Here is a 27,617-nt window from a genome sequence, read left to right as displayed (position 1 = left end):
ATAAAATGGACACTTTACACCAATCTCCCTCCCCCCACCCATACTCATGCTGAATATTAATTCTGAGTGTTACACTCACTGTATGCCTGTGCCTACTACAGTCATCAACCATTGTATTAGAATATAATGCAAGAACACATCCAAGGGAAGTAAGCTCAGGTGTTAGTGAAATTCTAGTCCTGCTACTAGGAGTTACTGTAGTGCAAAGTTTTTGTAACAGAAACTGAAGCCAGGTGAAACTAGCTTGGCTTTGGGTTTCATTATGAGCCTTCAAATTTGGGCCAGATTCCCAATTTTTTCAGGAAAACTGGTTCACATTTCATGCAAAACAATTTAAAGTTTAGGCAGAAGTAAGAGCATTTAGTTAGACATTGTGGGCAATGACTTTTGATATTGTCACACTGTAAACATGAATGCCCAGACCAAATGGTTTTAGTACAAACACTGGGGTTTTTCCAGTAAAGGAAATTCTGAATTCTTATGAAGACTTGAGAAGACTGTGGTTTCTATTTAAGCTCCAGCAAGCTACCTGCATGTGGGCTTTCCCATGTTGCCTGATTGCAGGAAGGGTGAGTTTAATTCATTTTTAGTGAACTATGGCAGGTTTCTCATTGCTTCAGCCTCTTCAGATTGCATGTTGACTCTTATGAGATCATCCATTTTCTCTCCCTACTAAGCTAGAGTCACAAGCTCCCTGATCAAGATTTTCCAAAGCGACTAGTGATTTTTGGGTGCCTCGGTTTTTGGGTGCCCTACTTCGGACAGTTTGGGTCTGATTTTCAAAGGGTGTGTGCTCAGCTTTTTCTGAAAATCAGGGCCCATTAAATAGTTCTTAATTTCGTCACCCTTAATCATGAGTGACTTTTGAACATCACAGCTGTTGTACTGAGCTGTCGCACGCTGAGCTTGATCTATGTTACAAAAAGTTATTTTAAAAAGCACTTTATTTTCTAAGGTGAACAAGAACTGGATTTTCAAATTAATCTAATTAAAGTAAAAAAAAATGAATTCTGTGAGAATGACAGCTGTGAAAGTTGAAGTTCTCTGTATGGGTGCAGAACAGGTACAACATAGACGGCAGCAGGACAAGCTTGGCAGTGCCTCTCCACTCCTAACCTGGAGAGATCTACAGATGGTAACTTAGCCTTCATGGTCTTTTCTCTGCTGATGGTGCAGACGATGTCAGTTGCTAATGTTTGTTGGGATCAAGGAGACGCGGAGTCAAGAGGTTTGTTAAGCAGGCGTCCCGAGCTCTCTTGAGCTGGGTTTTTATTAGTAATTAGAACAAAGAGCATGAGATCACAGTTACTTGTAACATATTGATTGGTTCACCCATAGCCATCTCCCTTTGTGCAATATATCATAATTGGTGAAGGGACTACGTAAGCTATTGGAGGGGCTACGTGCACTATTGCCTAGTCTGTGCTTAATCAATAACCTGAGCATTGCTTTACCTTAAGCCAGGAGTAAATGTAATAAACATGTGTGTGGTTTGCCAGCACAGCATGTTTCACTACACCTCCCCCTTTTTGTTTTTAAGCAATTTGCAGGCATAATGAATGCTCTGTTTTGTATTAAGTCGTTGCCAAGGGCAGCCGTGGACAAATAGGCTAATAAGTGAAGGAATACACTGTAATATGCAGCAACAAACTATTAATCCTGCAGCTATAACAATAACATATGCAAACATTTGCTTTAGCCAGGATAGGTCTGGCAGCCATCCAGTAAGCCAGTCCCAGAATCCTGAAAAACCAACATCCATAGTAACTTCTTTTGTTAAATTATGTAGCTTTACAATTTGGTTGTGCACTGCTTTTTCATTATTGCTTAGGTTAAAGCAACACATACCATCCAATTTTTCACACCCATAATGATGTTGCATTAAAAGATAATCTATGGCCGCTCTGTTCTGCAAAAGTCCATGTCTTAATTCGCCCTGTTCCTCATTTAACAAGGCTAGAGCTTTAGAAGTTGTATTTAAGGCTTTTACTGCCGAGCAGGCTAAGGCGTTAATGTTCCTACTGTTTCGTGCCGCTAGACCGGGCACTCCAACCAGGGATACGGCCAGCGCGACGTATTCGGCCTTACTAATTAGGGCCGCGTGACTATCACAGCTTTCATCAAGGAATACACTTCGTTTTGTTTTAGTAAGTGGTGTACCCTTAGCTTCCTTTTGAGGCAAAACCAAAGACAGCCTACTAAGACAGCATGGAGTTTCATGACTGATGTTGGCTGGAATGTAGTTAAAGGTATATCCGGGGCAGGACCAGAACCAGCCCCTTGGCAATTGTAGGTACTCATACATATATGATATATTAACCATACTTGAGCAATTGAAGTTCCCTTTTGGGAATTGAATACAAGTCTTTTTGGTACAATTAACCATTCTAGCACAACTAACATTAAAACTAGCAACATGCGGTGTTAACAGGGTAACGGCAAAACGCGGTTTGTGCGTTAGTCGATCTCCCCAATTATGGTACCCGGGTACCCTAATTCCCTAAGGGTAGAATTTTGTTCTAGAGAATTATAAAACCATGTATCATTGTTGATGTCTTTGGGATTATGGCATACTGGTATTAGGCAAGATCCTAGCACCTCCCCCACCGCCCTCTGCTCCGTTAAGCAGAAGGTACTTTGGTTTAAAGTCTTTGCAAATACCTCCCATATATTAAGATGAACCCCCCCAGTCACTATCGGTCCCCCTTCCGTAGGGACAGTAGTTAAACTGAAAATAATTATTGTTAACAAAAGTACAGAATTGGCATTTAAGGAGGCTATTAATGCCATCATATAGTTCTCTGCCGTTTTCTCTTGTCCTGTTTTTTCCAACAGTTGTTCAGCCTGATTAGCTAGGTTCTTTACTTGGCCCCATGTGGCAGGTGCATTTCGCTGGCCCCCTCGTTTTCGGCCCGTTGTTACTTTTCCTTGTTCATCATATAAGTGTATGTTGAAGTCAGGGATGGGGTTGCTCAGTCCCTGATGCCACGCCATCCTTGTATGGTCGAACGTATCGTGCAGGTACCCAGAGCGGGCCGCTTGGTGTTGATACAGCTGCGTAACCGCGCCCCAGGTGATTAGTGGCACAGGTCCGCTCCACTCCGGGCCAGGTAGCTGACGATAGGTTACCTTTGGAGCAGGAAGAACTTCGGTCGTCTGATAATGCCGTTGTGCCCTGGTGAAAAATTGAGAATTGAAAGGTAATAGATTTAAATGATTGAGTGTAAACAGTACTTGAGCCAGCCATTCTTCCTTTTCTGTCAGGCTGCCGGGGACAATTCCCCCTTTTTGTTTTTGCCGCAGGAGGGCAGTTTTTAATGTGCGATTAGCTCGTTCTACAATGGCTTGTCCTTGGGAATTGTATGGGATGCCAAAGGTATGCGTGATTCCCCATCGCGTGCAGAACGCTGCCATCGCTGAAGAGCAATAGGCTGGGCCGTTGTCAGTTTTTAAAGCTGATGGCTTTCCCATCACTGCAAAGGAACGAATGAGGTGATTACAGACGTGTTTGGCTTTTTCCCCTTTTTGTGGCGTTGCCCATATATAGCCAGAATAAGTGTCTATGACTACATGCAAATAGGACCAGGGAGCTAATGGTGGGAACCAAGTGACGTCCATTTGCCACAATTGGTTTGCACCTAGCCCCCGAGGATTTACCCCGATAGCGGGTCCTGCGAGGTTTCCAGTACACTCAGGGCACTGCTGAATAATCGCTTGTGCATCAGATAGTGGTATGGAAAATTGCTTGGCCAATGCCCTAGCATTTTGGTGATGTAAGGAGTGACTTTCCATAGGAGAGCAGGGGAAAGCCTTTAAGGCGTTATCAGCATAGGCATTGCCTTGCGAGATTTCTCCGGGGAAAGGCTGATGACTTCTAACATGTGCGATAAAAAATAGATGTCGTCGGTGACGTAATATCAGTTGTAGGGAAAGAAATAAACCAAGCAAATTATTATCCAAAGATGCAGTAACACAACTAGAAGCAATATTACTAACAACATTGGCAGCATACAAACTGTCTGTTATGAGGTTAACTGGTTGATCAGAAAATGTGTTAAAGGCAAGAATTAACGCAGCTAGCTCCGCACGCTGAGGAGAGCGTTGCGGTAAGGTAAACTGGGATTTCCACTGGTCATTTTTCTTCCAAACAACCACCCCTCTGGAGGGGCCACCATCGGTGAAAATGGTAAGAGCTTCTGTTATGGGAATGGGAGATACCAAGTAGAATACTTTCAGTGGAATATGCTGAGCAACTTGGAGACGAGGATCCTTGGGAGTATGGTAAGTTACGGACCCAACATAATTGGCTAGGGCTATTTGCACCTCCTCCGAGTGCATACATGCAACTTCCCAGGTGGCGATGGGGATGGGGATAATAATGTTTACTAAATCCATGGCAAACAAGTTTAGTGCTCGATTGCGTCCTTTAGTGATTAATTGAGCAAACATTCCAGACAATGGGACGAGTGTGTTTTTGTGTGTGTGTGTGGTAAATACATCCACTCGAGGATAAATTCTCTCTCACTTGTATGTTGAAGTAATGCCCCCATGAATTGCTTAGTGTCCCCAAGAATGATTAAGGACGGGGGCACGTCAGGTACTGCTCTATCTACCCACCTTTCTGCCATGGCTTCGTTGACCTTATGCACTACCTCCCGTTGTTCGTTTGTTAGTGATATTATGTCTCCCGGTTGCTTTCCTAATTTTAGGGCATTAAACAGTGGAGTTAGCATAGAAGTGGGAATCTTGTAATACGGTCTTATCCAATTTATGGATCCCAGAATTTGCTGTAGTACTACATATGTTAATTTGTTTGGCAAGGTAAGTTTTGGAAGTATGGGCATGGAGTATGCTGCAAGCATTTTATGACCTAAATATTGAAAAGGTTCGGATTCCTGTATTTTTTCCGGGGCTACTACCAGACCCGATTGACTTAAGATATCCGTTAACTCACTTTTCCATGTGGTGGGTAGGGGCCTACCGGCTATTAAGATATCGTCCATATAATGGTATACAAGTAGCTTTTTGAACTTATTTCTGAAAGGTTGAAGAGCAGTGTTTACAAAATACTGACACATGGTAGGGCTATTTAACATGCCCTGGGGTAACACTTTCCAATGATAACGTGTTGTGGGTTGGGCGTTGTTCAGGACTGGCACTGTGAATGCAAAGTACTTTCTATCCTTTTCCTGTAACGGTATTGTAAAGAAATAATCCTTTAAATCAATTATCGCTACCTGGTAGTCATAAGGGATTAAATTTGGATTGGGGAGGCCACACTGCAGGGGGCCCATTGGTTCTAGTATTTTATTAATTTCCCTCAAATCGTGAAGGAGCCTCCATTTTCCTGATTTTTTCTTAATTACAAAAACAGGAGTATTGTACGGGCTTGTAGTATGCTCAATGTGTCCATCTTTTAATTGTTGCTCAACTAATTGCTGCAAAGCTTCTAATTTGTCTTTAGGTAATGGCCATTGTTCTACCCAGACTGGTTTATCAGTTTTCCACTGTAACGGAAGAGCCTGAGGCTTACTCATCTTCCAAAACCAGTTTTGCCCCTATCTGTTCTAACAAATCTCTTCCCCAAATGTTAAACTGTAAAGGCAATATGCAGGGTTGAATATATGCTATTATGGGACCTTGTTCCTGGGATTTTACCGGTAACCATTGAGAGCTCTTTTTAGATGCTTGGCTTCCTCCTACCCCAAATACCGCAGGGGCTATCTCAGAGGGCCATTTAGGTTCCCAGTCCTTTTCAGCTATGACAGAAACATCCGCCCCTGTGTCCAACAAACCGGTCAGCCACTTACCTTGGAGGTTATACTTACGTTGAGGTTTGTGCAGGGATATTCGGTGTACCAACGCCGCCACCTGTGGGTGAAAGGAAGAGTCGCTGTCGCCTTCAGTACGGGTGGATCCAAAGCCTCCTGTACGTGTTACCTGTGATTTTTCTCCAGGGAGCTCATATGGCAACAGTATCATTTGTGCCCAGGAGTCCCCTCGTCTTAAAGTAAAAGGCAGGTGACTCCAATACTGAACATATATTTTTCCCTGATAATCAGCATCAATCACTCCTGGAACTACCATAATTCCTTGTTTACTTGCTGATGACCGAGGGAGTATAATGCCCACCGTCCCTTCAGGAAGGGGCCCTTTTAATTGAGTAGGCATTAAAAGAACTTCCCCCGGTAAGAATGAGGATTTTTCTTCTTGATTATACAAGTCTATGCCAGCACTGCCGGTCGTTGCCGGTTGCGCCCGAGTCAATTCTTCCGCCCCCATTGTTTTTCCAGGGCCCGGTTATTGGTTTCCCTGCCCCAGTCCTGATCGACATTGATTTGCCCAATGATACCCCTTGTTGCATTTAGGACATTTTTTGGAGGGCCTACCCCCTTCCTGGGGTCTTCCTTTATGTGCTCCCCCTCCGGGTGCCCTACACTGGCTTTTAAAGTGACCCGGTTTTTTGCAATTAAAACAATTTCCTGCTGGTTTATTACCTTGTCTTATAGCCCCCGCCAAAAGAGCCATAGCATGGGTTTGACTACCGACATCCGCGCAAGCCTGAATCATGTCCGCTAAAGTGTACGAGGGGCGATGTATTATAGATTGCAGTACCTTCTTGCAATCAGCATTAGCTTGCTCATAGGCCAGTCGCCGTAAAAGCTCTGTCTGTGCCTCCTCGTTATCGACCTGCCGCTGTACTGCTTCCTTGAGCCTATCTATGAACTGCGGATACGGCTCTGTAGGCTGCTGCCGGGTGGCTGTGAAAGACCTAGTCGGTTTCCCACTTACGGGAACCCTTCTGAAAGCTCTCATAACACTAAGTTTAGTACGAATATATGTATCTGGGTCTAACTCCAACTGTCCCTCTATAGTGCTAAATTGGCCTGCTCCATAAATCTGGTCAGGCGTGGCAGCTGGGGTTGAGTATCCCACAGCAGCTAACCTAAACTCACTGTCCCACACCATATACTGGGCGGGGTCAGCACCATACGAAATAAGTCTTTCCAATCTTGTGGAGCCATAATGTAGCCATTTCCAATTCCTTCTAAGATGCCTGCCACGAAATTAGACCTGATGCCTGTCTCCGTGATAGCTTTTCTCACTTCCCTCAGTACTGTATACGGTAGCGCCGTCCACTCTCTGGCGGCATTGCCCTGTGCATCGACTCCTGCCGCTATAGGCATTAGCATGGGCAACTCTCCCTCCCACTGATGTTCTTCCTCCAAATTCAATTCCCCCGTCTCACGCGCCAACGCAACCGCCGCCCGGACGCAGCCACGATTCCCCTGGAAACAAGGCTGATCAGTTCCTTTATTAACGGAGGGATCCGAGGGCCGCTGCCCCGTATCCGACACCGCAGGCGCTGGTGGTAGCACCCGCGGGTACGGAGGCGGTGTTGTCAGCGCGAGAAGCGGGGCGGCAGTGAGAGACGCCTGTGGCCCCAGTTTTCCCACTGCCTCAGTACAGCGCTGCCACATGAGCAGGTGCTGTACTGCTGCTCTCGGTGTCTCAAAGAGCTGTGTTCCTATCTTTTGCCAATCTGCTTGCTGCAGGGACCCCTCTTCGGGATACCAGGGCATTGGCATTCTATTTCCTTAACAAAATCCTCTACATGCCGCAGCGTAACCGCTGGGCAACCGCTCCCCTCAATGAGCTTAAATAATTCCTTAGCATGAGCCTTTTGTGGCACTGATAAATCGCTCCCCATACTCACGAGTGGCTGTTTCCAGCGGGTGCACCTAGACTATTCCAGTCGGATGAGCAGGGGTCCTCGGGATCCAGTGAATCACGTCGGGGTCACCAGATGTTGGGATCAAGGAGACGCGGAGTCAAGAGGCTTGTTAAGCAGGCGTCCCGAGCTCTCTTGAGCTGGGTTTTTATTAGTAATTAGAACAAAGAGCATGAGATCACAGTTACTTGTAACATATTGATTGGTTCACCCATAGCCATCTCCCTTTGTGCAATATATCATAATTGGTGAAGGGACTACGTAAGCTATTGGAGGGGCTACGTGCACTATTGCCTAGTCTGTGCTTAATCAATAACCTGAGCATTGCTTTACCTTAAGCCAGGAGTAAATGTAATAAACATGTGTGTGGTTTGCCAGCACAGCATGTTTCACTACAAATGTTTCTGTGATGTGATTGTGATCACATGTGTGGTAGGAACAGTACTGACCCCACATAGGCTATCAAACAGCTGATCAGTGATGAAATATTGGTTACTACTGACCTGACTAGAAGCAGGCACCTAGACGTGAGCAAACTGTTGAAATTCTCAGCTGTGAGTGAGTACACGAGGACACAGTTGTTAGTAGCCTGGGAAAGACTTTTTTCCTCTAGCTGTTCCAAACACACCTTCTAGTACAGCTGAGACGCAAGCAGATGCTTTGAAGACCAGTCTAGCTGTTGCTGTGTAATGACATGGTTGGAAAAACTAGATCACAATGTACAACTTTTGAACTCCCCTTTGGGAAGGGGAGGGGAAGGGCTTTGCTCTATGATCAGCCGAGCCACTCTGCTCAACACTAAGCCACGGTTCCCTTAAAATAAATGGGAAGCATTTGTGAGAGAGACAGAAACTCGATTGTTTTACTGTCGATTCCCCCACCCCCTATACCTTCCACTGCTTATTCCTTCTCCTTAGATGTTCTTTAACATGAGGGCCAAGCTACTTTTCCCTGGCTCCTCAGTGACATCCGTTTGTAATTACAGTGCTCATGAGTAGCCCTAAAGGTCACTCTCTTTAGTGAGCTGTGTCTAGGCTGTCTGAATGGGAGCTCATGTTGGAAACGTCAGTCATCAATTTTCACTTCCATGAGCCTGTTCCAGTTTTCTCTCGAACATCTTGCAGGTTTATGGTTGTAGGCCTAATCCATTTTGCAGGGTTTTGCTAAATTACGATTCAGTCTTTTCAGGTCCATCATCTCCGTTTACAGCTTAACATCGTAATGTTGTTGGTAAATGAAAATTAGGCTCAGAAAAGCATTGTAAAATCACTGGCTATGTTCAGCTGCTGGTGTAACCCAGGCCACAGCCTGGGGTGGTGTGAAATAGGTCAGAAAGGGCATTCACAGTGGTGCAAAGTGCCTGAAACGGAGGTTGTACTGGAGGGAGGGCTGGCCTTGAGACATCCAGTGCAGCTCAGAAAGTGGGCTGCAGTGCCTGGGGAGGAGATGTTCCCAGGTTCTCCCAGGAAATGCATTAATTCAGGCATCCACCGGATAGCCACTGCCTGTTGGGTGTCTGTGGAGTCCAGTCACAATATAAAGCTTGTTTTCCCTGGCAGAACTCTCACTGAGGGCAGAGGTATAAACACTGCTGTCTCTCCTCTTGGGATGATTCTCTCTGGGCACAGCCTCTGACACAAAAGGCTGCAGGATGAATTTTGTTCAATATCTGGCTGTTTGTATTTTCCCATCATATATGATTCATTTACAAGTTAAGCCAAGATGCACCAGGGCAAATCCTCAGCTGGTGAAAATCATCATAATTCAGTTGAAGCCAATTGGACCGTGACAATTTACATCAGCTGAGGAGCTCCTGCTTTCAAAAATCCCTTTTAAAATTTTTTATATTATTCTAATTTTTTAATCAAAATGTTGAGCAGTACTAACTCAAACACCTTACAGAAGTCTAAGAATATTACATGAGCACTATTACCTTTATCAACCAAACTTGTAATCTAACATAAATAGATATCAAGTTAGTTTGACAGGATCTATTTTCCATAAACCCATGTTGTTTGGCATTAATTATATTCCCCCCCTTTAATTCTTTATTAATTAAGTCCCGTATCAGCCACACCATTATCTTTCTCAAGATCAATGTCAGACTAACAGACTTATAATTACCTGGATCATCCCATTTATCCTTTTTACCTATTGGCTCAACATTAGCTTTCTTCCAGTCTCCTGGAACTTTCCCAGTGTTCCAAGACTTATTGAAAATCAACATTAATGGTCCAGTGGGGTCCTCAGCCAGGTCCTTTAAAACTCTTGGGTGCAAGTTATTTGGACCTGTTGATTTAAAAAATTATAACTTTAGTAGTTGGTGTTTAATATCTTCTGGAGATACTAGTGGAATGAAAATAGTGTTATATTATCTGACTACATCATCTATATTTTCCCCAGTACAGAACAAAAATATTTCTTGAACACTTCTGCCTTTTCTGCATTATTATAGATAAACCTGTCACATATGTGGAAAAACCTGTAAAGCATGAATAAGACTCCTCAGCCATCTTAAGTCTCATCAGTGACTTTTCCCCCTGGCAGACATCATCCTTGTATTGAGGTTTAGCTGTTGACGATTGATAATTCTACCATTTCCAATTTGTAATGGACCAATACCATTGCTAGGATTCTTCATCTGCTTAATATACTTTAAAAACTCAGTCTTATTGTCCTTAACTCTGCTGGCCTTAGATGTCTCCTTGTGTCTCTTTGCTTCCCTTATCAATTTTCTACAACTTCTCATTTATATTTACTACTATTAACTTCTCCTTTCTTCTGTTTGTTATTTATTGTTTTTAAATTTTTTATAGTTGCCTTCACTCCCCTTTTAAATCAGGTTGGTTAAAAAAACTAGAAGGATATACAATTAACATTGTTGTTTGCAGTATTGTTGTAGCCATGTGCGTCCCAGGACCACATCCTGAAAGAAAGTTTTCCTCAACCCCCACTTCAACTCAAAGTGGCGCCAGACCCTGCCAGAACAACAGATGCAAAGCCAGCTGACATATCTCCACAACACACTATGATGATCAATACCCCCCATAACACCTTTTTCAAGATCCATCGGTCCTACACATGTGATGTACCTTGTCCAGTTCACCAAGTGCCCCAATAACAACTATGTGGGTGAAACCAGACTATCACTATACTCTTGAATTAACTCACAGGAAAAATGACAAAAGACAAACACCGCATCATCGATGGGCAAACACTTTTCACAAAACCGTCACTTCATATCTGACCTTTCAGTCTTTGTCTTCAAAGGCAACCTGCACAACACCTTCAAAAGACAAGCCTAGGAACTTAAATTCATAACTATGCTAGACACTAAAAATCATGGTCTTAATAAAGACGGTGGATTGATGGCTTATTACAACAACCTGTAACCCACTAACTCCTCTTTCATGTCCTATGATTGGAAAGGTGTTAATGGGCCACTTCACCTTGAATGGTCTCTGAGAATATGTGTTGACTACTTATGCTAAACTATTTGTTCCACCTTGTATTTAGTTGTGACACTCTGAGTACCTTTCCCAGACCTGAAGAAGAGTGCTGTGTAGCTCAAAAGCTTGTCTATTTCATTAACAGAAGTTGGTCCGATACAAGATATTACCTTGCTCACTTGTCTCTGTAAAATTAATATGGCACGCTGTAGCAAAAGCACCTAATTAGCCCCTGCCCAGTCAGCTCCAATCACAGGAAATAGATTCGGGGCTGATGGAAAAGGCCTGATGCCGGCTTGAGGATTGGCAACACCTGCTGGCCTGCCAAGCCAAGGGCTATAAAGGCTGGGAGGGAGCCAGAAGGCAGGGGGCAGCCTGTGAGAAGTCAGTCAGGGAGGGAATGGGAGGCCTCCTAGCTGAAGGCTGACTCTGCCTGTAAAGGAGGAGAATAATCCTGTAAAGCTTGTACATAGATGTACACTGGTGGTGGGACGAAGTTAAGTAAATAAAGACACGGGTGTCGCACAACCCTGAAGCCTCTCTGAGCCTTATTGGGGAGGGCAAGCGGGCTCCAGGAAGAAGGGTGGGTCATGAACCCTGTTACACACACATTAAATGGATTAAAATCTGACTAACTGAGAGGTCTCATCATGTAACTGTAAATGCGGAATCATCTCTAATGGGTGTGTTTCCAGAACCTTAAATTATTTAACATATTTATCAATGACCTGGAAGAAAACAAAATCGTCACTGATAAAGTTTGCAGATGACACAAAAATTAGGGGAGTGGTAAATAATGAAGAGGACAGGTCACTGATACAGAGTGATCGGGATCGCTTGGTAAGTGGGACCCAAGCAAACAATATGCTTTTTAATATGACTAAATGTAAAGGTATACCTCTGGGAACAAAGAATGTAGACCATATTTTCAGGTTGGGTGATGCTGTCCTGGGAAGCAGTGGCTGTGAAAAAGATTTGGGAGTCCTGGTGGACAGTCAGCTGAACATGAGCTCTTATGTGATGCTGTGACCCCTGAAGGACTAATGTGATCCCTGGATGCATAAACAGGGGACTCTCAAGCATGAGTAGAGAGGTTATTTTACCTCTGTATTTGGCACAGTGCTGGAATACTGTGTTTAGCTCTGGGATCCACAACTCAAGAAGGATGTTGATAAATTGGAGAGGGTTCAGAGATGAGCCTCCAGATTTATTAAAAGATTAGATTTGAGTGATGAGTGATGGACTCAAGGAGCTTAATCTATTTAGCTTAGCAAAGAGAATGTTAAGGAGTGACTTGATTACAGTCTATAAGTAGGAAAAAATATTTAATATGGGGAACAAATATTTAATATGGGTTCTTCAGCCTAGCAGAGAAAGGTATAAGCTGGTCCAATAGCTGGAAGTTGAAGCTGGAAAAATTCATGAAATGAGGTGTACATTTTTAAAGGTCAGAGTAATTAACCAGTGGAACAACTTATCAAGAGTTGTGGTGCATTCTCCATGACTGACCATTTTAAAATCCAGATTGGATGTTTTTCTAAAGGATACATTCTAAGAATTATTTTGGGGAAGTTCTATGGCCTGCGTTCTACAGGAGGTCAGACTAGATGATCACAATGGTCCCTGCTGGCCTTGAAATCTAGGAATCTATGTACTTTTAAGTAAGAGGATAGATAACTAAATTGTGTATATTGAACACTGAATGCTCAAGAGATAAATTTAATGTTTAATTACTTACAAAAATTTAAATAGACGGCATGCTGCATACTTATTTGTTAATGTAAGACCAGTCTTCTTAGCATTTAGCATTAAGATATTATGTGGATAATGGTATATTATAGAGGGGTAGCAACAGAATTTTGTAACACTGTATCATAGCTTATGTCATACAAATCAGAAATAACGCTTGGCCTGTAGCCACGTCACTTGAAACTGTAATCCTGTTTGTTCTTACAAACTACGTGGTGCCAGGCCAGTACTTGGATAGGACGGCACCAGGGAAGTTATGGGTTCTTTGAGAAGTGTCAGAGGGTGATTTAGTAGGAGTCATTTACATCTCTAAGGCAACATTGATCCAGCCCCCCAGCATGCTGTTAAGGGGAAATCATTGGTGGTGGATTGCTGTCTTTAAAAAGAAAACAAAGGTCTTCATTAAACATCCATTGGCACTTTTTGTAAGAGTAGACATATTAATCTCCCTATCCTGTCCAAATACCAATTTGGGTAATTATATTCTGCCTACCTGATGTCCATCTTTAGTTTCAACTGAGTACAATATTGTTCACATCTAGTCCTATACTAGTTCTGTTGTGCAATATTACATTGCTAGGTTTCAGTCCAGATGTAGCTGCATTTCAGTAGCAAATAAAGGGATTTCATTGGTTTCTAAAGTTCACTTGTGTGTAGAATATGTTTGCATCAGTGCTTGTCAAATGCTTTGGAATCTTTTGGGAATTAAAGTGGAATAAATATAAGAAGTTATGGCAATGTATTAAAATTTCTGTGATAACAGAAGAATAGGGAAATAAAATTGCTTCTGTCCTTCAGTTAATGAGAAATGGGATTGAAGAGAAAGTAATTTTTTGGAGTGGCAAAGACAAATTTTGAAGACTACTGTAGATACGCCATAGGACACACTATACAGGGTATTCCAATGCTACCATTATTGAGGAAAGAACTGCATATGCAAGCCAGATAAAACAAAAGGTACTTAACACATCCTTTGGGAAATATGTAATTCTCTAAAATCATTGAGTCTTGACAGAAATTGCAGCTTCCTGAAGAAATATTTAGGCAAGAGGGAAATATCAGAATAATATTCTCTGTTATGAGCTTTCAAAAGGTATGAAGGTCGTTATTGAAAAGTGTTTTGGGGCACCTTTAGTAGATATTGACATTAGAGCATCCAAATGCTATTTTAAATTTATATGGCAATTGAGGTACTATACAAATAATACTGTGGGGAAAAAAGCCAGTACATAATAAAACCACACTCCCATGAAGGAGTTCTAGTGATAGCATAGATTGTAAGAATGAACCATGAGCAATTTGTCATTGTCACCAGGACCCAGTGATTATAGCCTCACTTTCACGATTATAGGGCAAAATTTCTCTTCTTGTGAGTCCACACTGTTACTTTCTATATTGCCCTACATCCCAGTGTAAAACTCATGTCGACATCAGTAGGAATTCTGGGTCCAAGATCAGAGTGCAGTGTGTGCAATAAAAGGCCATGGTGCAGCTCTGAGAATAGGATCTCATGCTGGGGGTATGCCTTCCCTACCAGAAAGATGCATTTTTACCAGGTGCATTAGCTGCCCCGCTGTAAAATCCTAGTAAAGATAAGGCACTCAAGTAGTTTTACTATGAGGTAAATAGGCAAGGCCAATCGTGGGGTGGGGAGGTGGGATCTAGTGTTGGTCTCACCTACATCATTGTAAAAACTATAGTCCCTTCTCTGCACTAGGATTTTACAGTAGGATGCACATCACTCATCACACAGTAAAAACACACCCTTTTTTTGGCAGTGAAAACAAAGCCTTGATGCGGACGATTTTTAAATGTGTAGTAATAAAAGGAACACTTGTTTCCTTATTGCTTATTACTTTCTCCTGTCTCCCTCCCCTGTCATTTTTCTTTTACAACACCTCAGCGTCTCCAAACCTGCCTGTGATCAGGTTTCTCCCATCATTTGCTGGAAAAGGGGGAAAAAATCCTCAATTCTGAAACTGTGGGGTGATTGATTGATTGCCTCCTGGCCAGAGAGAGTGGAACTAGGTAATAATCCATTAGATACCTAGGCCTTACAAGGAATCTAAGGGAGCTCAGTTGAAGGGGAGATTATAGAGGAGTCAGGATTCTTCTGCAGGGAGCAAGAGAAGCTCTTGTAAGGAAAGTCCTGAGGGAGGAATGTGAAAGAAGTGAGGGGATCTTAACATAGCCCTAGGGAGGGGCAGAAGGCTCTTTTTGTTGATGGCTGATTGGAGCTTGTGATGTTGGACTTTTGATATCTCAGGAGGGAATGAGACTGGAGAATCATTTTAGCTAGAGGACTGGGCCACAGAACACAGACAAAGGATGAGCCTATGCAGCACAGAGGAAGTAGCTAATTGCTGCCCCACTGCCATGACCCCAGGTGGCATGACCAAAGAGGATCTCGCACCAGTGCCTGGTCTTATCCGTGTGCGTGTGTGAGATCCCTGTGAATGTTATTTATTTTTGTATTTTTAAGTTGCTTTTTAAAAAGGGGGCACTGGAGCTGCAGATAAGTGCAATACTGACTCCTGATGCAAAGAGATGCTATGACCATCAGTAGAGATGGTTACGCTGCCACTTCCCACCCCATCTGTCCTGTAGCTTTAGCCCCATCTCCAATTCCAGACTGATTGACCCCTTAGCCTCCAATTTCTGACCTGTTTACTGATAACCACTGTAGCTTCTATTTATATATGTAGAAAATAAAACTTAGTGGCAGCTGTGATTAAACCAGCAGCCAGTTGGCGTGTTCAATCTTAACCTCTTTTTTAACTATTGGTTCAATTAAGAATGTTTGTGAATGTATCTTCATGATCATTTACTAGTGAAATACTACAGGCTCTTTCAACACTGTAACTACACTTTACTCGTACCTATATGTATTATCGAAATGAATTTAATAGTCAATTAATTAGTAGGTTTTTTTAAAGTGGAATACTGGAGTCAGCCCTTCCTAAAAGAATGACATGATGTTGAATCACGAGAAAATTGTCAATCGTGTCTCCCGTTATGGTCTCCTAGTTAAATTTTTGTCAAGAGAGGCATACATGATGCTGCTAAGTCAATAAAGGGTGAACTTGAAAAGGTTTGGAGGTTTGGGGTCTTACGTGAATGTTTTCAGACTCTTTTAGTTGAGAATAGGCACAAAAACAATCTATCTTGTGGGACTTCCCATATTACTTTCTTTTGGTGAGATCAAAAATTCTATTCAAGTTTCTTTTCATTTGACTGATGCTCTTGAGTTTAAAACATGAGACTGAGAGCCAGGAGCTGTGTTCCATTGCTGGCTTTGCCACAGTCCTCCTATATGACAGCAAGAAAGTCTCTTAACCTCTCTCTGCTCTGGTTATCCCACATGTAAAATGTGGATACATTCTTACCTCCTTTACCTGTTTTCTTATGGTAAGTAAAGTTCTGACTTACCTCGTAATGGTAACATGAGGAATACTTCACTCATGACTGCAAAATACTTGGAGATCCTTGATAGAAATTTATAAAGAAGTGTAATGTAAGATTTCCAGAGGAAATCAGGAATTGTAGGGGTGAACTTGTGGTTATACATCAAAACTTGGTTGCTTGGGAGTGGGTAGTTTTATCCTCCCCAGAAAATGTTTACTTAATCTCACAACAGAGTTGCCTGCAATTGATAAAGCACATTTTAAAATGTAGATTTTAAAAAGTTGTTGAGGAATCCACTACATTTACAATTACATTGAGAGACTTGAAAAATATGTAATGCTTTTACAAAATAGATACAACTATTAGGAGTATAGTTGTAGCTCACATCCTTATGTTATCAAAGCATCCTGATACTTGCATTCCTGTTCTGCAGAATTCTAGTAAATTCTTGTCCAGTAGAGGTTTGTACTTGTTCATAATTTTATTCCATAGTAGAGGCTGAATTCTTCTTAGATATGGGTTCACAACAATTCTCATTGAATGGACTGGGGTTTGGGCATATATTAACTAAGATAGAATTTGTATCTATGCAATTTGAGCCATATTTGGACCTCCCACACTGTGCAATCTAGTTGACTTCAGTGGTATTGCACAGGTTGTAAATGAGAGCAGAACATAGCCATCTGCATGAAGTTACTCACTTCGTTCCCTAAAAAGCCTGTGTGATTTGTGTAGATTAAAAAACAGATAAGAGGCGATTCTTTTTAAATAAATGTTGAACAAATGTTAATCTTCCCACTTCTGATCAAAATAAACCCTTATGCCGGTACTTAGGGCATGTAGTGTGACTTGGAATGTTCTGTTGAATCATTAACTGTGGTCAAGATTACTTACGTATTAGATCCAATACGACACAAATTTTCATCATGCTGGAATAAAACCAATAAATTCTAATCAGTCTCTTCTTTTTTTTTTTTCCTTCTAGTTAATGGCCTAATGACACTTGGATTTACAGGTGAGCTTTTTAAAGTTCAAACATATATTACCTTTTTGTTAATGAGAGCCCTTTAAAAACACACACACACAAAAGCACAACATAAGAAGATTCAGCTAGTCAACTCTAGACACTTTTGTCCGTTAGCAGTTTGCTTTTAATTTGGAATATATCTGGGTTTTTTTCAATATGTCCTAGTCTTTAACCAGTCTAGATAGTGATGGGAAAACTTTAAAATATCCTTTGGGTCCGATTTATCTAAGAAACTTAAGAATCAAAAAGCTGTGGTCAGGGAATCAGACTGAAATGACTGTGTGATCAGATTCTTTCATGAGTTGTGTCCCTTTAGTTTTAGAAGATATGCACTCATCAGGCTTTATTCATATTTTCTTTAAATCACACAAGTAAAAATATTTTAATCTCTGAACAAAGCCAACCAAAAAATCCAAGTCTACGAAAAAGAAAAATGGAGCCCACTTAGGAATCTGAGTAAATAGCTAGATTTTGTATTGTGGCCTAAAAATCAACAAATTTAGGCTTTATCACATCAAAAAATGAATTGTCTTTCAAATTAGACTCCCCCACACTTAGAATACACTGCCTCTAGCACTTTCCCACCCCACAGATTTAGTGAACACATCACTGCTGATCTCCAGTTGCCAGACACATATTGTCACATCAGTTTTTGAATTTGCTCAGGGCTAGTGTTCATCAACATTAGCAAAATTCTGATGCACAATTTACCACCAGTGCTGCTCCACAGGTGGTTGGAAAAGTGAAAATACTAGTGTAGACAGGGTTCAGGCATTTGTTACCACCATTCTGTCTAACCCCGATCAGAGCAGAATTATACGACAAAAGAGTAAAAATCCTAAACTCAGCTTCACAGCTTCTACAATAACTACAACCAGTGATAAATTATGGGTTTGAATTTTTCTAATGCAGACAAAACCTTAGCCTCGGGAATCTTTCTTTGATAACTGAAGGTGGTGAAAGAAGTAGGATAGGAATGACAGTGCTGTCGCTGGTTGAAAGTGCTTGGAAAGCAATGCAGTGCTGTGAGAAAATGTAATGCTACCATCTTGGCTGACACACTTGGGACTGAACAAGGAACCTCCAGAGCTTAAAAAAATTGAGCTGCTACAACTTGAGCTAAAGAACCAATATCTCTAGCTGCTACTGTAAGAAACACTTATCATCTATGGATGGGGGACCCGTAACATACACCAGGGGGTTACACAAATATACTTTTCATTCTCAGTGAAGATATTCCTTTTTGTAATTAAGTACAGCCCCATCTTAGCTGAAATCAGTCTGTTTACCTGAGTCTTAAGACTCTAAACTATATGCATTCTGTTACAGATGGATCCATGATCAAAGTCCCAACAACTGAAGTCTCCCAATAACCATGCCATTCTCATTTAGTAATGTTCCTGTCTGACACAGCATCTAAGATTGTAATACAGGGTTGTGGGTTTTTTTGTTTTTAATTTTATTTATTTATTTATTTATTTTTATTTGATTAAAAAAGCACCTGGACTTGGTGGTAAAAAATCCTTAGTGACAGGCCCAGATTGTTAACATTTGCTGTTGTTATAGCAAATGTTAATTGAAATAACTGTAGATGAAAGAGATTTGAAAAATCCAAACTAGTGGCGACCTTAAAGAAGCTCCTGGTTAAGCAGCAGTAAAGAGTTTTTCCACAGAGGAAAGCAGGTGTGCAGGTTCTCTGAAATCACAGACAATCCATCTCTCTAGAGCAAGGTGGCAGGTTCTTCCTACCACTGAAAGGAGCCCATTCCCGAAATGTAACTCAATAATGAAGAGAAAGCAAAAGTTTCCTCCCCTTCCTGTGATGTAAACAGGGTCCAAATTAAAGTTCTCCTTTTTCTGGCTGCAGAAGGAAAAAGGCACAAGTGTGAAAGTCTTCCACTTCCTGATCTACAGACTAGATCCAAATAAGAATCCTCTCTTTTCTGAGGTGTAAGCAGAACAACACAGTCTCTTCTCAGGACTGTGAGTCTTGACTTTCCTCCAACAACTGGCTAGCCCTTCCCTTGGGCTTCTTTCATACAAATAAACTGGGTCCTGTAGCACAAGCCCTACCTGCATCCACTTGCCAGTCATGTAGGCCTCTCTCAGTCTGATTCCATGTTCCTGCAGAACTGTCAGCCTTGGCTCCTACTGGGTAGCCCCAGCCATCCTGCCTTATAGGTCTCCTGGGACCTTGACAGCTAGTAAACCCCTGTCTTCACTCCGAGACTTGTCTAATACTCTGAAGGCCTTGGCATTTCAAACTCCTGAGATTCTACAGGGTGGAAGTGCTCTCATACATAATAGCCTATTTACAGATCACATTCCTAAACAGTGCCGGCCTAAAGGTGTTTTAGGGCTTGCCAAAAGTGTAAGCCCAGGTTAACTATTTTCTTTTCTTCATGGCTATGTGTTTATAACACCAGTGCCAACTAATGCTAGCCAATCCCTCTAAGCCAGTCCCATGAAGAGCAGAGTCTTCTACCACACCCTAGAGCTGCTTCTACTCAGTCTTTTATTAGTGACAATTGATTTTAAAGTCCTTTGTAGATGAGATGTGCAAACAGTTCTGGTATTAAAAATATTATTTTATAGCTACAGCAAAACAGTTAATTTAATGTGTTAAACGTTGCCAAATTCTTTCCTAATCTATAGTCTGACCCAAAGCAAATCTATGTGGTCAATCACTCCATTTTGTCTTCACTAATAAGGCTTAGAATGCAACAGGATAGTTCCCTCTATGCTGGGCTCCTAAATGCAATATATGGTAATATGGCTCAGTTGGCTACGTCTAGCCCAGAAGGACACGCATGAGTTCAAATCCCACACCAGGATTTAGGCTCACATTCAGTGATGATACTGCACTTAAATGATTATTTATTACTTTTTGTATTTAATTATTCCAATCGTTCCACACAAGTGGGTGGGGAAGGGAGTGTATTGCACTATTTTGTTGTAGTACTTCCAGATGAGGCTTTACTGTCCATCTCTAGCAGCAGCTGGAAACTGCAGATCTCATGGTACTTTTCCAAGATCCGAATCCAAGTATCATGGACAAAATTCTTCCTCTCAGTCTAAAAGGTTTCTAATTTCTTAGGGTTTTGTGAGTTATCATGAGCATAGTTACTGCTGCCTTTGTCTGCACAGTCACTGTAGTTCTAACCTATTCCTTAGTAAAATAGTTTGACATATCTAGAATATTAAAGGTTTGACATATAAAAACATTTTCTATTTTAACTAATATCTATTGCATTATAGATAAACTAAGAAGCATAGGACTTTTAGCCAGAACACTTGGATTCTATTCTTGGCTCTAGCACAGACTTTTTGTGTGTGTTCTGAGGCACTTCATAATGCTCTAAATTCAATTGTAGTATAAGTGGTTCCCAATTCTCATTGACTTCAATGGGCACTACACCATCTTACACCAGATCTGAATTTGGTCCTAAATTTCTTTGAACCCATTTTCCTCATTTACAAAATGAAATAAATAACAACCGAAGTGGTGGTATGTAAAGTTAAATTCATCAATGTCTGTAAAGTCCTCGGAGATGCTTGAATAGAAGGGGTGATACCTTGTAAGTGCTAAGAGTTGTGCAGAAAATAATTCCACATTCATGTTCTTACCATCATCAGTGTCTTGGGATTTAAAGTGCTCTCTGACTTGTTCTAGGTGCACATCAACAAGTGATTGTCTGCAATGAATCGCTCATGCTAGAAAAGTTGCCCAGATGTGGAAAATCCTTTGAAGAGATGATGAAGAAAGTGGACTCTAAAAAATGGTGCAACCTAACAGAATTTATCCCGTAAGTTTCATGTCTTTTGTCTTTATTATTTATCGCAGGGGTTGGCAACCTCTGGCACACGGCTCACCAGGGTAAGCACCCTGGCAGGCCGGGCCAGTTTGTTTTCCTGCCATGTCGACAGTTTTGGCCGACTGCAGCTTCCACTGGCCGCTGTTCGCCATCCCAGGCTAATGGGGGTGGCTGGAAGCCACGGCCTGCACACCCCTCGCCCGTGCCGCTTCCTGCTGCCCTCATTGGCCTGGGACAGTGAACAGCGGCCAGTGGGAGCTGCAGTCGGCCGAACCCGCCAACACAGCAGGTAAACAAACTGGCCCTGCCCGCCAGGGTGCTTACCCTGGCGAGCCTCATGCCAGAGGTTGCTGACACCTGATTTATCATTTAAGGGTGTCAACCTTTTAAAAAGTCAATTGCATCAAGTGTCAGGAACAGCTCTATAAATACCAAGGTTGTGGTGATTCCCCACTAGAATCAATTTGGACATCAGTTTGTTTATTGTGTTGGATTCAAACTCTCACAAATCTGGGGCCAAATCCTGCAAAATTTGATGGGAGTATGGAGGCAAAACTTGTGCTGAAATCAAAAGAAAATATTAATGACACATTGAAGTTAATTGGAGTTCTGCCTGAGTAAAAACTACTGGATTTGGCTCTTTTTTTATTGCAGCAACAAAGTAGTATGAAAAATGGCTACATAAACTGGCATCTCCATTACCAGTCTCATCTGCTGCAGTCCACCTCACACCACTCCCTGTGGTTATCTGAGATTTATATTCAGCACTTAGTGGATACATTATCTAGTACCTGCTGAAAGCAGATGTACCACATCTTTAATATTTATAAATTACTTATGTTCTAGTTACAGTTTCTAACACAGAAACCCCATTTACTTGATTCTCTATTGCATAGGGCTAAACTGTGGCTACCCTGCCCCAGGAGCAGTCCAGGAAACTGATTGTGACACAGATTTACAATCTACCTTATAGTTTCTCCCTGCTCCTGGTGTGTGTGTATGGAAATGTAGCCCGCCCCAGCTACGTGGGTGAGGGGTGTGTGCGTGCAAAGATGGCTTATAGCCACACAAAGGTAAAATGAGGCACAGTTTCTGACTCAGAGAGCACCTACTCTAAAACATATTAATAGAGGTCAATCAATAGGCTCCTCATTGCTGATGTTGATTTAACATATGTCAACTGTCTTATTGTATCTATAGTGAATCCAGAGTTCAACACATTTAAGGCAAATGTTCTCTAAATCCATAGTTTTCTCATTAAGTTACTAATGCAAGGTGTATTTTCAAGTACAACTACTCCATTCTCCTTATTGACAGCAATATTTCATGCTGTCATTTGTTTGTGTAGCCCCTGCCCCAAGGTGGGACTCAAGCCTTCTTCCTGGTGCCTGCTGCTAGGCGTGGCTTCTCCCCTGTTGAGTCCTGGGTTCATTTTCCTATGCCTGGTGTCTCCATCCAATGTGACCTGTCACTGTGATGTCCCTTGGGAGTAGGTGTGTTAGTGTAATGTTGAACATGGTTTTCAGAAGTGCTGGCTATCCACAAGGCCAATTGAAATGGATGGGAGCTGTCAGGGTTCAGCACCTCTGAAAATGAGGTTCAGGTGAACTAGTTCCAGCAAAGTAAGAACTAAACAGGAATGGAACATTTTTCCCCAGGTCTGAGATCAGTTTCAATCTCTCCTTACTCTGATTTTCCGGCCACTTATGGTAGCATGTTCTCTTCTCAAATGGTCCCTGATCCACTCCCCGCCCACATGACAAGTCATCTGTGGGGCTTGGAGAGAGCAGCATAGTTTTTTTCCCCTGCCTCTCTGGTCACTAGTAGATAAGCTATCTGATAAAATGCAGCTTCTCTTCTGTGTCCTACTGCAGCAGCTTGCCAAGTGACACTTTGGGGCTTCCTGGGCATTTGTATCCTGACCCCCACTGAAACCTCAAAGTGAGTTAAAATGTTACGTGATCTGGCAGCATATTAACCACCTAGATACCATCTTCTGTTAGTCCTTGCCTTTGCGTGCACAGGGTCGTTCTAAAGGTCACTTTTTAAAATACATACTTTCCTTCAACTTTTAGGGCCTGGGTGAAATCACTGGCGGGAGGAAGGGGTAAGAGGGAACATGCCTCTCCCACTCAACTTCTTATCCTCTTGCTTATGTCCAAGAAGTGTGTAGAATTAATGCATTCCACTCCTGGCTCCACCCAGTTTTTTCTAATGTAGTTGCTCTCCTGTCCTAAGACCAAATCCATATAGCTGGACTGGGCACTGGGGACATGTGTGGGAGGTGGGTGGAGCAGAAGGAGGAATTAACTTGCTCCAGGTTGTGGAATGACTGCAAAATGGCTCCATGGAGCCTACTCCCATCTAGTACCTGGAGGAGCCTATACAGCCCTATGTGATCACTTTTCAGCAGCAAGAGGGATCAACAAAGCAGCAGATCTTCTGGCGCCACTCTTCCCCTCTATATAGGTCCTATCCACACATTCTCATAAGGCGAGGTAGGGTGTCACTATAAGATGGGCTATATGCTATGTAAGGGGGATGCACTCCCGCTGTACCATTCACTTAGTCCAGAGCCACCTCCTCCTTCTCCTCAGTGCAGCAGAATCTCTCACTGGTTTTCCTATTGTGGGACCATGGTAGTATGGAGGTGAGGGCTGGGTTTCTCACTTAATGAAGAAACTTGTTTCTCCAACCCCAGAGGCCCATATGTGTTGTATTTGGAAGGCTGCGTTTGATTCATGTTAGCAGTGTGACCAGCATTGCCAAATGGTTGTCTAATTATCCCTACACTATGTTGACACTTGAAAATGACGGCTCTGTATAGCTTTCTTCTCTAGGACTAGGCAGTAGACATGCCTGCATGGAGGAACTGAGAGGCTGATGAGTTCTGATGACTTGTTGTTTGACTTCCCTACACTCTCTCCATCCCCTTCCAACTCTCAATGTTTTACACTATGAGTCTAAAACTGCATGCGGTGCATCCAGGCTAAAAATAAGTTCTCATTCTGTGACAACTACACAGTTGGATGGCTGCACTATATTTTCTGCTCATCTGAAAGATTTAAAAATCGGAAAAAGGAAGAGAAAAATAAAGGAATAAGCATTCCACTCAGTTGGCATTTATTCTGAAAAATGTTGAGGATGTGAAACTGTTCAAGTGCTCCTTTGCCTGAGGAAGTCAAACCTGTGGAAGCTGTGAAAGAGCAAGTCTTCTCAGTGGAGAGACAGAGGGCGATGAGTTGCTTGTAAGGCAATAGAAGTAACTGTGATTTGAATTTAGTTGTCCTTCCCCCATTAAACAGGCAGGAAGAAAAGTGTCTTAAATACACAGAGGAATTCTTGTCTCCTTCCAAGGAAAACTTGGGAGAATGTATCTTTATGGTGTAACCTTGGGTATGTCCTTGGACAAGTATTGAAAAGATATGATATTGGGCAGTCTGACACATTGGAGATCTTGGTCTCTTCTTGTTCCCATCACTATGATGAGAAGTTAGCTTAGTTTGCTGGGATCACAGTATGGGTATCATCATTATGGATTAGTGTGTTTTGCAACTTTGAGCATAAAACTTCAAGTTCTGGATCTTAAGCAATTGCCATTAATACAGATAATGCACTTTTGCAAGGAAGTATCTGTTTTGATTAATGTCTTAATTGCACAGTTTCTAATTAAGGTCTCTTCTGAACGGAGATATTGCAGAGATGTTTAGCACTTTGCAGTAATACCGATTTTATCATAAGAGTATACTGGCATGCTACAAAAAGCAACACATTAAGGGCAAATTCATGCACTTGATGGATCAATTTCCTTTTCTAATATTTTCCTCTCCCCACCTGGGCAGCAATCTCATTGACAGCCCCATGGGAGAAATGTATGTGTGGAAAAAAAACATAGTGTTGGAATCAAGATCCTGACATAAGTTTGTAAAAAGGAATTTAAAATAAGGTGTGGAGCAATAATTTAACATTTTAACTCATCAGACAGGCCATTTTTTCATCTTTCATGTCATTCTGCCCTCCCCCGTGCGAGGGTATGATCTGTATTATAATTATGTTATGATCTTCTGGGGGAAATAAACTACTTTGAATCAGATTCTGATAACCTCATGTTGAGTAATATCTTAAATTTATGGGACTCCTTGCAGAACTAAGTGCTACTCAACATGAGTAAAGGGATCAGAATCTGGCACTGTTTATGCAGGATCAACAGGTTTCCTCTGCTGGCTTTGCTAGAGCTGTTAAAATATTAATGGGAGAGATTTTAGAAGGCACCAAGGAGACTCAGGCTTCCAATTCTCACTGACTTTCAGTAGACACTGAGTGCTTAATTGCCATAGAAAACCTTCTCCTATCACATCATATATCTTTCCAATATCAGATCAATTATGTTTGTGTACAAAGATTAATTTTGTCTGACAAACCACCCTTGCTGAACAGCTGTATTCATTTTAATTGAATATACAACACAGTGCGAGAAAAGTATCAATCTTTTCCAATGTAAAATGATACTATATGCAGGGAAGAATTACACTGTAAAATAAAAAAAACTCTCTAAGAAAGAATTTCAAATATGAGCAACAGAAAGACAAAGGGAAAAAACTCTCTTTAAAAACACATTGGACGGATAAAATATTTATTGGCCATTTCTTGTCAAGACTGCATGCTCTCCTTAAAGTTTCATTGCATGGAGGAAATAGCAAATTCAGTTTCAGCTTTAGCAATTTAACTGGTAGCCGGAGGAATGATACGATGCTTTGACCTCACTTCATAGGGTATGAAAAAAACACCATGAACTATAAATTAAATGTTGTCCCCTCTCTAGCTCATCTGACAGAAAAATCTTGGATGATGAGAAAGTTATGATACTCAATTTTTTATTTGGAGTGAAGATACGTAGGATAAACTTGTGAAGAAATGGCATTTTTGGTGATGGTCTCTTGTAGATCAAATATTTTGCTGGTAAGCCTGCAATATCTAGTGAGGCCTGATTTCAGATCTCCTCTGTAATGGTAAAAATGAGTCATGGCACAGCAATCAGTGGAATGAAACTAATGTAAATCCAATGTCAGAGGAGACTTTTTTTGTGTGTGTGTAGGCACGTTGAAATGGGTAGAGCAAATTGCTGCATTGCACATTCTGTAACAACAAACCTTTACTTGTAAGAATGGCCCTGAGCTTGCAAAATTTGGATACCTATCAAAAGTTTGAGGGTGTTTGTATTTGGTGGGCCAAAATCAGAACACCTCGGTTGGCTTGTGAAGTAATTTTGTGTCTTCATGGTAAATAGTTATGCACAGTGTTGTGACAAGGTGACATAGCAATTATTACATTTACTGCTTGTCCAAAATGTCACTAAGCAGATTAGGGTGACTTTAATTTGCTTTGTCTTAATTTAGACCCAACGTCTTCTGTTAGACTCTAATTTGGCAGCTTCATTTACAGTAAACTTTACTTGTAACCTCCAATCTGACTTTAAGTCTTGGAAAGAAAATAAAAAAACATTCTTGCCAACTGGTTTTAAATATACAACATGCTTCACACCTATTTTCCAAAGGTCCCTAATCCTGAAAATTGGAATACAAGCTTTTCAGTTCTCACATGGAATAGGGTCTAGTTGAGAACATATTTGAATATACTATTCATGTTTCAAAAATCAGTTTCATTTAACTTTTATAGAAGCACATTTTGGAGAATATTTCTTCAACAGTTTATGTACAATGTTCCCCTCATATTTATGCCTATTTTTTTGAAGTTATATAAGGGCTCAGAAGGATTCAGGAGCAGATTTTTCAAAAGGATTTTTTTTAGTTGTAGGCACATAGTAGGATTCCCCAAAAGTATCTAAGGCCTTGTCTACACTACAAGACTATTTCGAATCAACTTAGTTCGAATTTGTGGATTCGACCTTATGAAGTCGAATTTGTGTATCCATACTAAATACACTAATTCGAATTTCTGAGTCCACATTCACGGGGCCAGCGTCGACTTTGGAAGCGGTGCACTGTGGGAAGCTATCCCACAGTTCCCGCAGTCCCCGCTGCCCATTGGAATGCTGGGTAGAGCCCCCAATGCCTGCTGGGGGAGAAATGTGTCGAGGGTGGTTTTGGGTAAGTGTCGTCATTGAACCGTCAATCACAACCTCCCTCCCTCCCTCCTTGAAAGCGCCAGCGGGCAATCTGTTCGTGCACTTTTCTGGTCAGTGACAGCGCGGACGCCACAGCACTGCAAGCATGGAGCCCGCTGCGATCATCGCCGTTTTCTCCTCCACGCACTTTATCGTCCACCTCTTCCACAGTCAGCTGATGAGAAATTGGGCTACTTTTCAATGGTGCTGCAAGCACTGGGGGATCATAGGGGACGTTTTGAAAACATCAACGTCGGGTGGCCGGGCAAGGTTCATGATGCGTGTGTTTTCAGGAACTGTGGGCTGCTCAGACGCC

At 41.8% G+C, this 27,617-nt stretch overlaps 1 protein-coding gene across 1 annotated transcript in view; it reads left to right on the top strand.

Annotated features, from left to right (window-relative positions):
- The window catches only part of RAMP3 (receptor activity modifying protein 3), a 107,416-nt gene that overhangs the window by 19,977 nt on the left and 59,822 nt on the right, over positions 1-27,617 (top strand). The window contains exons 2-3 of the mRNA XM_045007965.1: positions 17,321-17,350; positions 21,036-21,168. Of these exons, the coding sequence (XP_044863900.1) occupies positions 17,321-17,350; positions 21,036-21,168 (163 nt within the window). The remainder of the gene's footprint in view (positions 1-17,320; positions 17,351-21,035; positions 21,169-27,617) is intronic.

The sequence above is a fragment of the Mauremys mutica genome, chromosome 2, assembly GCF_020497125.1.
Source record: "Mauremys mutica isolate MM-2020 ecotype Southern chromosome 2, ASM2049712v1, whole genome shotgun sequence".
Taxonomy (NCBI): Eukaryota; Metazoa; Chordata; order Testudines; family Geoemydidae; genus Mauremys; species Mauremys mutica.
Note: the sequence above shows the minus strand (reverse complement) of the source record. Positions and strands in the feature narration are given on the sequence as shown.